The sequence below is a fragment of the Papilio machaon genome, chromosome 1 (genome assembly GCF_912999745.1).
Source record: "Papilio machaon chromosome 1, ilPapMach1.1, whole genome shotgun sequence".
In the NCBI taxonomy this organism is placed as follows: domain Eukaryota; kingdom Metazoa; phylum Arthropoda; class Insecta; order Lepidoptera; family Papilionidae; genus Papilio; species Papilio machaon.
Genome location: NC_059986.1, coordinates 4230948 through 4242940, shown reverse-complemented (window position 1 = coordinate 4242940; position 11993 = coordinate 4230948). Strand labels below are relative to the sequence as shown.

General features: G+C 32.7%; 2 protein-coding genes across 6 annotated transcripts; one reads left to right on the top strand and one right to left on the bottom strand.

The window, feature by feature from the left end:
• Window positions 1–41: 41 nt before the first annotated feature.
• LOC106714397 (28S ribosomal protein S18b, mitochondrial) lies at window positions 42–1104 on the bottom strand. Its single transcript, XM_014507434.2, has 2 exons — window positions 625–1104; window positions 42–191 (listed from the first exon to the last, which is right to left on the bottom strand). Exons 1-2 carry the CDS (start codon window positions 1030–1032, stop codon window positions 42–44), a joined length of 558 nt encoding a protein of 185 aa, XP_014362920.1. The 5' UTR covers window positions 1033–1104.
• A 257-nt stretch (window positions 1105–1361) lies between these two features.
• Window positions 1362–11874, top strand: LOC106714443 (CDK5 regulatory subunit-associated protein 2). 5 transcript variants are annotated; one of them, XM_045679853.1, is made up of 12 exons: window positions 1362–1578; window positions 7096–7148; window positions 7538–7677; window positions 8204–8323; window positions 8464–8544; window positions 8771–8829; window positions 9209–9245; window positions 9511–9618; window positions 9990–10144; window positions 10233–10304; window positions 10382–11466; window positions 11607–11874. In XM_045679853.1, exons 1-12 carry the CDS (start codon window positions 1550–1552, stop codon window positions 11798–11800), a joined length of 2133 nt encoding a protein of 710 aa, XP_045535809.1. In that variant the 5' UTR covers window positions 1362–1549; the 3' UTR covers window positions 11801–11874. The 5 variants fall into 5 exon arrangements, with proteins under 5 accessions (XP_045535809.1, XP_045535775.1, XP_045535702.1 ...); XM_045679819.1 differs by lacking the exon at window positions 1362–1578 and adding an exon at window positions 4469–4530; XM_045679746.1 differs by lacking the exon at window positions 1362–1578 and adding an exon at window positions 4537–4698.
• The last annotated feature ends 119 nt before the right edge of the window (window positions 11875–11993 follow it).

The window sequence follows — 11993 nt, the reverse complement described above, 5'->3', positions numbered from 1 at the left end:
GACTAAATGACTAATGAAGTTTTAAATACATGAAATATTACTTAATTTGTGGTTTTATTGTACAAACTATAATCATATTCTCTGAAAGGAACATCATAGGTCAAATTTCCTTGATCCCATGCTTTTTCTATAGCCACCAGAAGTTCTTTTTGTTTCCTCTGACATATTCCTGTATGAAAGGCATCAAGTATCTGAAAGTATTTAATACATATAACACACATAAAAAAATACAGTCTAATTGATAACCTTCTTCTTTTTTAATACCTTCTCAAGGAGCTCAGGCTTACAGAATTACTCAATAAAATGACTGTTGGGTAACAATTATATTAAAGTAATACTTCAAATAACTAAGATCAATTACAAATGGATCACACTTATCAATTTGTATGTTAATTTAAGAACCTTGCATAACAATAATGCTAAGTCTACTATTAGACTACACAAAATTGTCTATTAAGAAAAAGCAAAATAACTAAATATCTCAGTTTCTACTTTCTTTGTACAAAATTAAATATACAATACAAATTACTAAACAATTAAGGCAATAAGCTCCATGTATTTTCATTATTAACTGATTTACCATAAAAGCTTATCAAAATGTATGTATGTATCATTTTTGCTCACCTGGCCAGTGTATTCTGAAATAAATTGTTGCAACAATTTTGTATTTCTGTGATCTAATACCAAGTATTCGTCTCGGCAGATAGGACATGGATTTCCAGTAGAAATAATACCGCCTCGAACACAAGATTTTCTAGTTTTACGAGGTGCAAAACCACCTTTGTGATTGCGTCGATATAATGTCCACACTGGTTTACCACCATAAGTTTCTTCATAAGCTTTGCTTTGAAGATAACGTATGCTTGTTTCTACAGGAATTACTTTTGTTCTATCCTTGGAAGGATCTATTGCTTTTTTTTGTTCTTCTTCGATATTTTCATCGTTGGGAGTGCAATAAAACCGACTTACTACTTTCATATCAGAAATAATAATTCTTTGAAATAAAGAGCGAATATTTGCTTGAAGAGACATTATAGACAAAAAATAATAATATTTTTATCAATAAAATAACCTACAATTTTAAACCATACCAAATCAACACAGTTGTCACTTCTTTTTAACAGTGACAGTTGACATTGACATTTGACAACAGAGTGTGAACCGATTTTAAAATAAATTGGTACAGATGCATTGTAAAGTTTCTTACGTGTTCTTATTAAGTCATAATTTTTTACGTGGTTGGTTTCCTTTTCTATATTGTTATTCCTCATTTTATTGTTGCTAAAAATGGGGAAACTTTTCATCAAGTGTAGATTGTTACTGGCATTTATTCGCATATATTTACAAAAGGCGACTTTGGCATCTTTGACAGGTGTTTTTAGCAGCTTTTTATATTCGAATGCAACTGCTAACCGTCGCCGTTAATGAAATTGTCATTCTATTTAGCAAAGTTTATGAGTTCTTAAAGTACTACTTTTATTTTAAGTGTATAGAACTTCTCATGTTAAGTTTAAAATACCATCAAAATATTATAATATAATTTGGTACAATGTCCGAAACTCTTTCTGAACCTATCATGTAAGTACTTATTGTGGCAATTTTAATTAATTACTCAGACTGACCGCAATTGTTCCATTGCAATTATTTCTTACTAGCTGTAGCGACTCCGTCCGAGCGGAGTTTAAAAAACTAATTAGTAGCCTTTGTGTTCTTCTAGACTATGTTCTACATCTGTGCCCAATATCAGCGAGAGCCGTTGAGCCTTTCTGGAGAAACCTTCTAACAAATCCATCCATCTAAACTTTCGCATTTATAATATTAGTAAGATTATGTTGTTTAGTGAACTTAGTTATTTCAATTCACCTTTTTTCACATTCTGTTTCAATTACTACCAATGCGTAACATCCACTGGGTTTAGTCTAGGTAGAGATTACGTATAATCTAGATTAAAAAATTATAAACCTAGTTTAAATATTTTATGATATTACATCATAAAGTATTACGATACATTCACAGGGTTTTGTAAATAGATGCTGTGTGACAAATTTAGTAAAATACTATAATTTCGCCGTCGTATCGTCATCGTCAAAATTTGTGCAATAAAATATTGGCCATCAAAAATCTCATAATAATTTGGATATAATTTTCAATGACGATATGAAGGCGCATGTCGCAAATATTCGCGCTAGGTCCACTGTATTTGTTAAGTGGCAGTTCCAATATTTTTGGATGTGCTCATCACTGTTGAAACATTTTAATTAGTACTATCTTCAAAAACATATTAGTAAAACACACAATAATAATAAAAGTAATATTATTGATATTTGCATATTTTTAGATATTATTGGATTGTTGTCCAATATTATAACTTCTCCTTTTTTTTGTTTTATTTTCTACTAGCTTTTACCCGCGACTCCGTCCGCGCGGAATAAAAAATAGAAAACGGGGTAAAAATTATCCTATGTCCGTTTCCTGGTTCTAAGCTACCTGCCCACCAATTTTCAGTCAAATCGATTCAGCAGTTCTTGAGTTATAAATGGTGTAACTAACACGACTTTCTTTTATATATATAGATGTCCTTATAAAATTTGCTTTTGCCTGCAACTTTGTCTATGTGGAATAAAAAAACTTTTAATTAGTCTATGTATTCTTCCACACAGTTTTTCTACATCTATAACAATTTTCATCAAGATCTATGCAGCTATTCGGAAGATACCTTCAAACATTCATCTATCCAACTAAACTTTCACAATTATTATATTAGTCAGCTGTACACTTATTATAGTTGTAGTTCACAAGATGTTACTAATTCATAGGTGGTTTGGTCCTACAACATAATCTAAATATTTAAAAAAAAATTAAAAAATAGTAATAACATGCTTGACAACATATAATCATTGCATGTGTTTGAATTCTGTTGCCTTTAAACTTGTATTTAGCCTATTTTTGTCTTTATTTTTCAAAAGAGAAGCATAAAGGACATCCACAGTTAAGAAATGCGTTTGTAATGCAATGGTAGAAATTCATTTGTATATTCAAGTAGAAAAATTGATTTTGCACAACCGAATCACACTTTTGCATTCAATGAGTTTCATGAATGTTATTGCACACAGTACATCTTTTCATGAAATTCGTGAACATTATTGACATTCAGGAACAAATTCTTGAATATTATTCAAAGTATTATATTGCTCATTGTAACCTTAAGATGCTATTGATTGGAACAGTATTAATAATGTAGTTATTCTATTAGAACCAAGCTATTTCTGTGGCATTTCAACTAGTAATAAAACCAATTCACAAACAAGCAAAAGGCTTGCTGAAGGTTATAGTATTTTTAATGAGGGTTTTTTTAAGTTTATTGAGTTTTGTAATTGCACTGATTAACATCAGTACTTTACGTGAAATGAATAAAATTTTGAGCCATTATGTCTGAATCGTTTTAAATAGCTGTATTATTAGTTCTTTTTTTTCTATAGAGAGAAGTAATAACATTACGAAATAAGTTATGCATAGCAATTTTCAAACGTAATATGATTAAAAATACCATATCTTTATTTCAAAATTTTATAAAATACTATTTACTTAAAATCCTAATAATCCAAAAAAGTAAATTTCATAATTGGCGCTCTCGTTTTAACGGTTGAAAATGTCTACGGGGGCGCCACCAGCTCAGAAAGATAGCGATCTGTTATAATATAAAGTTTAAAATTATTTATATAATCAAATTAAAATCTTAAGTATATTAAAGGTCTAAATAACAATTTGTAAAACTTTCATGAAAAATTCATTTAACACATGCACAGTTTTATTGAATTATCCACGTTTGAATTAAGATAATATGGTCATCATCGCAATTAACGTTTGTTGTTTGGGTAATAATAGAATCAAAATGAAGTCTGCAAAGAATCCGTTGTCTTGCATCCGAAAGTGCACGTACACAAAACTGTAAATTGACAAACAACGTGAGCAGTTGCAGTTGGTTCTGTTGATAACACATGTCGACAAACAGGACGAGCTCTTACTTTTTTCTTATTATTAGTATTTGGAAGGCGATCCGTAATCTTTCAACACTCGACCTTACTATGAAATTATACTAATAACTAATACCATTGGGTTAATCTCGGATTGTATGTCTTGAAGCTCTTTGTATCTACAATACAAATCCCGGATTATATCTACAATATGCTTACTCCAAAAATGACCTATGTGTATATGTAAACCTCAAAGATCTATTATTATTAAATCAATAAACTATTAATAAGAAAATATTTTATTACGTTACAAACGTAGCAATTTGATCTCAATTACCTAATCTCCAAATAAATGTTTTAAAACTATATTTATGACGTTCGAAACTGTGATAGATTTAACGATACTTAGTTTGATTATCTTATTCTAAAACATAGGAAGAGGAACGTCTCTAAAATTTGGAGCATTAGTGCTGCGCAGTCACTTCTATTTCTGTTCTGTGCGACATGAGATGCAACGAGCAGCATCCGCCCTTCGCCTCTTGGACCCACGGCAAAAGTACTTTTATCTCTTTTTCTCCCGTGCATGTAACAACATGCGTTCTCACGGCCTACGTACGGACGCTGACGAACGCTCCCGATTCGCACCCGACTGTCCCGTCCTATATTCAATATCAGTGTTCACAGTGTACAGTATCAGTATCCCGTGCTTACCGCTAAGAAAACGGTAGTAAATCAGCTGCGTCAATTTAGCTGATCCGTTTATTTGTTTACTATATGTGTTGTTTGTTTTGATTATTACTACCTAATTAGACGTCAAAATATTTTTAATTGTACAGTAATTATGTGAAAAGCGCAAATGATGTGACATAAACAGATTTATTTTCTTGTATAAATAGATGTGGCCGAGTTTAAAACGAACTCGGACGTGTTATTTTAATATAGCACAGTGCAGTGTTAGCGTGATTTTTTTATGAGTTGATTTTTTGATATAGTAAATAAAAACTGTCTCACATTGAGATGGCGACGTTACCAAGAATGAATCATTCGAAGCATGGGAATAGCATATCATCAGCATTTAGGTATGTTTGTTAAAAAAAACGCGTCTTCAATACCTACCGTAAGTGGTTCCACGATAAAGACTTAAAACAATTTATCTTACACTTCAATGTATTTCTTAGTAATACGGCAATTTTGTTTGTGTTGTTGTTTGCTTCAAATAGGCATTGTGTAGAGCCAAACAATAGTTACCCATTTTATACGTATTTAGAATGGCAATAACAAAATCTATTTAAACTGAGCATATTCATATTATGTACTTTATTTTCTGCTTTTCTCTTAAAGTATAGGTATTCAAGGGTACGACTCCAAGGTTAAAACAAACAATATTTTATTACGGTTATATAATGATAATTTCGATATAAAACATTAACGACAATAACAATTTAAAATCGTCAGTATTTTTAATCAAATTACACAACATATTCCAATCTATAACATGTATCGTCATCTATAAAACTTGTATTAAAAATTATGCAGCGCCGTTATCGGGCGAAATTTGCGCCAAAAATCTCATGCTAGTTTTGAAGGTGATTGTCGCAAATATTCATCCTAGGTCCACTGAACGCTCACTGACGTTCGATTCTTGACAAACAAGCTTAGTGATATCGTTGCAATCGTTTTATTGAGAATAATGAACTTGTCCAAGTTCAATAGTGCCATATATCTACTTTGTATTATTACAATAGACAACGCGCTGCCGCAAGTGGCAGTTTGTCACAAGTTTTCACTGCCGCAACACATGTTAATATCATAACGTCATCACTCACATTCTTCTAAAAAAACACTATACGATTTTGTACAGGCATTTCAGTAGCAACAATTATCAATGCAAGTTTAAACCTACAATAATAGTAACTACAAACATACTATTACTGTATTACTCCAAAAATACAGTTAAACACGTGTGACCCTTTGATCGCCGGTGATTGATATTATGGACGTCAATATCGTTACAAAAGTCTATGTTTTACCCTTAAATATGTATCAACAAAAATACTTCCGGTATAAGTACTCTATTATTTATTTGTCTAGACCGCATTTCGGAAGCCTACGCAGAATCATAATTCAATAATAATAATTTCTCGTGATGTCTAATCAGCGTCAATAAATCAGCGTGCCATAAAAGGGTTAACATATGTTTGAGCTAAACGTAATTAAAACACTGTCTAAGTTTTTTTATGGTTAACCCACAAATTTATATTAAACTAACTGTCGCGACTCCGCTCGCGAAGAATTAAAAAAAATCTTAAGTACCTACCCTATGTGTTCTTCCAGAATATTTCTAAATCTAAATCTATCCCAAATTTCATCAACTTCCGTTGAGCCGTTCTGGAGATACCTTCAAACAAACATTCATTTATCCAAACATTCGCATTTAAAATTATGATATTAGTAAGAGTGAGTTAATATTAGGCAATTAAAAATTAAAAGCAATAGGTACAGTCTTTAGTCTTTACGAACTTGACCGAACTAGCTTCGCATATTTTTATAAGGTGACTTCAAAAATAACAATACCGAAGTAATCACCGAGTGGCGTGTAAAATCTTTATCGGTTAGTTAGCGATAATTCGCTCTACGGAACTCACGAGAAAATATATCGCATTCTTCTGAATTATAAACATGATCGCTTTATAATTTATGATATTATAGGTATAAAATAAGGGCATACCATGCACCGTCAGATTATGTTTATCGATAGTTTACAATATCCCCTAGCCATACACGTCGGCGATATGACAAAAAAATAATTATAAGTACTTTCATGGTTTTTTTCTAAATCCGGGTCGTTGTTTTATTCAACGAGTCACAGGAAGGACCAAGCTGAACTGCATGCTTCATTATCTGTTTGTAGCAAGTTTTACATGTATTGTTCGAAACTGTGAATGGCGGAAGATCATAAATTTTTAGTTCCAATCTGCGTGGCGCGAATCGTCTACCAAACATCTTGCTTGTGCTGCGGGCAATTATAAGATATTTTAGTAATTTTTAGTATCGACTTCAATAGAATTAGTTTCAATTGATTGAGCGTTTTTTATTTATACATTTCATTATCTTATTCCAGCACCAGCCCCCGGGCACTCAAAGAGATGACGCTCCCTTCGCCTGAGGGTCACAGTAAGTTTATTAACTGTCTGTTTTAGCCAGTACCAATGGAAAAACCATTTAAAAATTAAAACGTAGAGTGTTATGTGAGAAAAATTTAGATAGTTGCGCGTAGGTAATTAAAAAAGTAGAGTTTCTTAGGACAACAAAAACAAAATTTCTTATGATGGTTCTTAAATGTTTCTTACGGTAAAGGAAAAGATTATACCAGCAGAAATTCAAAGACATGTGTGAAGTCAACAAACCCACGCTGGGTCAGTGTGGTTGCGTTCTAGCCACCCCAATATGGGTAGTCTTCGAGCCGGGACTTATATACTCGAGGACATATTTGAGACAACAACTTAAATAGATTTGAAAATATGAATAAAATATCGAATTCATTATGATTTCGTCATTAACAGATGTGACAGTTGCCAGTGGAGTTAGCATGAAGCAATACGAGGAACAGTTGAACTCATTACGCAAAGAAAACTTTAATTTGAAACTAAGGATATATTTTCTTGAGGAAAAACTGGGTCATGGAGCACCACCCGCCGTTCAAGTAAGTTTTATTAGGAGATTTTACGAGTTATGATGCGCATTTTTGACTTTAAAAGAACTGACTATATTTCTTACAACATCCATACTTGTTGACATTATTTCAGATTTAGATTGACGCAAACCACGGCTATTATTATCCACGAATAGTTGTGTTAGATGTAAACTGTTAATATTTACATCTAATAAGAAAGATATGTTTTCAAATTGCGAATTGCAAAATTCAAATGCCAAGTCTATTGTTTCGATGTTTTTGTAACTTTTTATAAGCGCTGATGATTGAGTTTTTAGAGATTGATGATTTTTTTGTGATTTCTTCAAACCTAGATGGCGAACAACTAAGAAAATTAAGTCGTAAAGTCAGTTTACGTAATGTTATTTCCGTATGTTTGCAATATTGTGAACCCTATTACCTAAATAGGTGTCCGATTTTGAAGTGCAAGGTGTCTTTCGATTTGTTTTCTTCCCTGGACTTTCATAAGTTACTTTCACTAAAACTACGACTTGTAATATTAAATGTCACGTTTCAGGGTTTATTAGAACACAATGTAAGGCTACAAGTAGAAGTTGAAGAACTAAGAAGACAACTAAGCGATAAGCAAGAACTTCTGGCCGCGGCTGCCGAAGCTATCGACGTATTGGAACATCAGGTGTGTATTTTAAAAAGTAATAGCGATCCTCATATTAATTATATGTTTCATATCTTTTTAGCCGACTTCAAGAAGAAGCAGGTTATCAATTCGACTGTATTTTTTTTTCTTATTTAATTCATTCAATGTAATTTTTTCAGGGGTCTATTTCAACAGAAGGAGTGGAAACATCAATGAACAACAGCTGTGCCATGAGAAATGCCATAAATGAGGAAGCAAAGGTGAGAATGCTTATTTTTATTTCTAGTTTCTAGGTTATTTATCTAAATTATTAATGTTTTACCCAGATTAAAGTACAGAATTTGATAAATGAACTCGGAGGAAATATTTTGGTACATTGCTCTTGTAAACAAAAAAGGAAATGGTTACTAAAGATCATTAAAACTGTATTCAAATTTCTAAAATAATATTAAACATTTAAATGAAACGTTTTATTGTTATTTACAGGCTACAGAAACGCAACCAGAAGCTGTCGACGACACATATCCGGAATCGGAATCAGCTGGGTAATATTTGAAATATTTTTTTTTAATATTACAAGGTGGCAAACGAGCAAGCAGCCACAGGAATTCGCCGAAATGGCGAAACGATTGCTGCCATAGACATTCGCAGTTGCAGATACGTTGTCTACCCTAAATCGACGAAGGAGGAGACGCACAAAAAGAAAACATTTAACATTCCTATGCATCTCCTCCATCAAATCCACCTTCTTCCCATCCTTTCCTTATAAGAAAAGGGTGGGAAATAAGGACTATAATTAGTCCTCCGGCACCACTCATCAAACGAAATGCGGAATTACTTCCGCTTGATGCCTGTCTTGTGTCTAAAATGTCACAAAAACCTTCACCTGCAATTGCATAGTTAACATTCTTTGTTTATTTTTAGGGACTATCTTGCAGTAACAGTAAATAATGAAGATTTGGTGAGTTTTAATTTGTTATTTATCTGTCTTATAGTCTCTCGTTAAATACTTAATTATAAAACAAAGTCTTTCTAAAATTCTAACTATGAGAAGCGAAAAATTGATTTCGTCATACAATTGAAATTACTTTTTTATTATTATTGCTTTTTTAAGACAAAGTTTTACGTTTTAAATATTTTTAACAACTTATTTTATAGCAATATTGATACGGGCGTGGAATATAATTATATTTGTTTATTATTATTTTTTTATCCTAATTTTATAGGATCAATTAACAAAGCTTCGCAAAGAAAACCACAAGGCTCTACAAATGATCAAGGGATGTATGAAAAAAATACAACAACAAGATAAAGAAATAAAGAAGTTGAAACTGGTAAATAATGTTTGATTAATTTTCCCTCAAAAATTACATTCAATAAAAATAAAATTATTTACTTTAAATCTCTAATTTTAATACAACTGGGTTTTTTCACCACAGTAATAGCTGCAGCAGACTCCGTCCATGCGGAATTAAAAAAATATAATAAGTGGCCAATGTCTTTTTCCAGAGTATGTTCTACATCTGTGCCTAATTTCATCAAGATCTGTTACCGTTAAGGAGATACCTTCAAACAAACATCTATCCATCTATATATTTCCATTTATAACATTACTAAGATATCTAGTATTGTTTCATAACATGACATTATAAATTTAGATAAACATCGCTTAATTTGACGGAAAATTTTAATTTTAATATTCCAGGATAAGGAACTAACGTATGCTCATGTAAGTGACTCGCAAATTGAAAAGTACAATGAAATTTTGAAATGCAAAGATGAACATATCAAAGATTTGGAAAATAGACTGAGAAATTTACAGAAAAATTCTGAAATGCAACAAAATGAAGATTCCTCAGGGTAATTATGGAAAATTATGTGTTTTTTTTTGTTCAGATTCATTTTCTTCTTAATATGGGATAAAATGATTAAATTTTGTATGTTTCAGCAACCTGCAACAACTACTGACACGACGTTTACAAGGCATGGCGTACTTCCTTGATAAGCTGTTATCCCACAAGTAATTATAAGTACATGAAATAAATATGCTATTTTATCAAAAATATTGGTAATTATAAAAATAATGATATTTTACAGATGTGTCCTCGGAGAAGAAAAAAAGAAATTAGCAGAAAGTATTTTAGAGCAAAGTTTAGCATTACCAGTTGGTCTGAAATTGGACGAGACTATGGCACCTGAAGATTTTACAATGGATGAAAGTAATCTTGATATCTCACAATCGTTAAGAATAGAGGATTTAACTATGATGTTTGGACACCATGTGATGTGCAGCGATGACACCAAGAGGTACTCAATGAAAAAATTAAATAATAAACATTTCCCTCAAGCGGATGTGATATCAGAATCTGAATGTTGGTCAGAACCAGATAGAAAAGTATCGATGGCTAGAGTAGGTCTTTGCGATACTGGCGTTGCCGGCAAAGAAATTGTATCCGACAGTAATAAAGCCAGACCACGCCGGTCTCGCATCTCTTATGGTTCCCGCTCTGATGATAATAAAATTATTAATGAATCGGCATTCCTAGAAGAAATTCGCGAACTAACTAATCACAATGAACAACTGGAAGAAGAAAAGAAAGACCTTGGTAACAAATTAGAACAGGCAATGACGAGAATCAACGAAGTTATAAGCGAGAAAGATGAACTATTGGAGGCTTTAACCTCGGAACGTAATAACGTTGTTGAAGCTAATAACAATTTGGATGCGCTTAGAAATACTTACTTAACAATGGAGTTCAGGCTAAAAGACTGTGAGCAGCAACTTGCTTACAACATTCAGTTAACAGATAAATTACGTAAAGAGAGGCAAGATTTAGAAACAACGTTTATGGAGACTGAGAGATGTTTGAGACGAGCGGCGGACGAGGCGACCGTGCAGGCGTCGCAAGCCGCGCTGGAGAGGGCCAGAGCACAACATGACAAACTACAAATTGAAAGAGAATTAGAGGAAGCTAGGGATAAACTCACCGCCGCTTTAGATGCAAACGCACAGTTAGAAATACAATTAACTCGTAAGGTAGCGTTAGAGGCCGACCATAAAGTTGCTGAAATGCAAGAAGCCGCTCATTCCGAGGAGGACCGACCGACTTCTCCGGACCAGGGCATCGATAGTGACAGGCTTTCTAGTTTAGAACAAAATGATGCCATTTCATTGTCGCCACGTGAGTATTATTTTCATAAACTCCATCTTTTCTTTAAATTTTAATCTGTCAGTCAACTAATAATAAAAAAAATTGTACATTCAATTGTACTGTAAATTAAAATTATAGACGATCAAAAATTAAGCATGTTCAATTTCCAGGATCGTTGTATGAAGAGAATTTGATACTGAAACAGAAACTAGCGCGGACGAAGGCGACGCTGGCGGAGACGCTGACGCAGCTGAACGCGGCCAACATGCGCAAGCGCAGCGTGCAGCGCGCGATCTGCCGCGAGATACACAAGACGCAAGGCGTCTTGCGCAAAGCACGCGACCAATTTGAAAATCATGACTGAACATTTATCTTCCTTTTAAAATTGTATCATTTTAATTGTAATATTATTTAAATATTGACATCGTGGCCTTTCCAGTTTAACGTTAGTACTTATTCGATATATTTTGTTATTAATACAATAAAATGTGACATTTTTTATATTTTGTTTTTTTTTTTCTAAATCTTAATGTTGGCAACCCTTAATAGTTCACGAG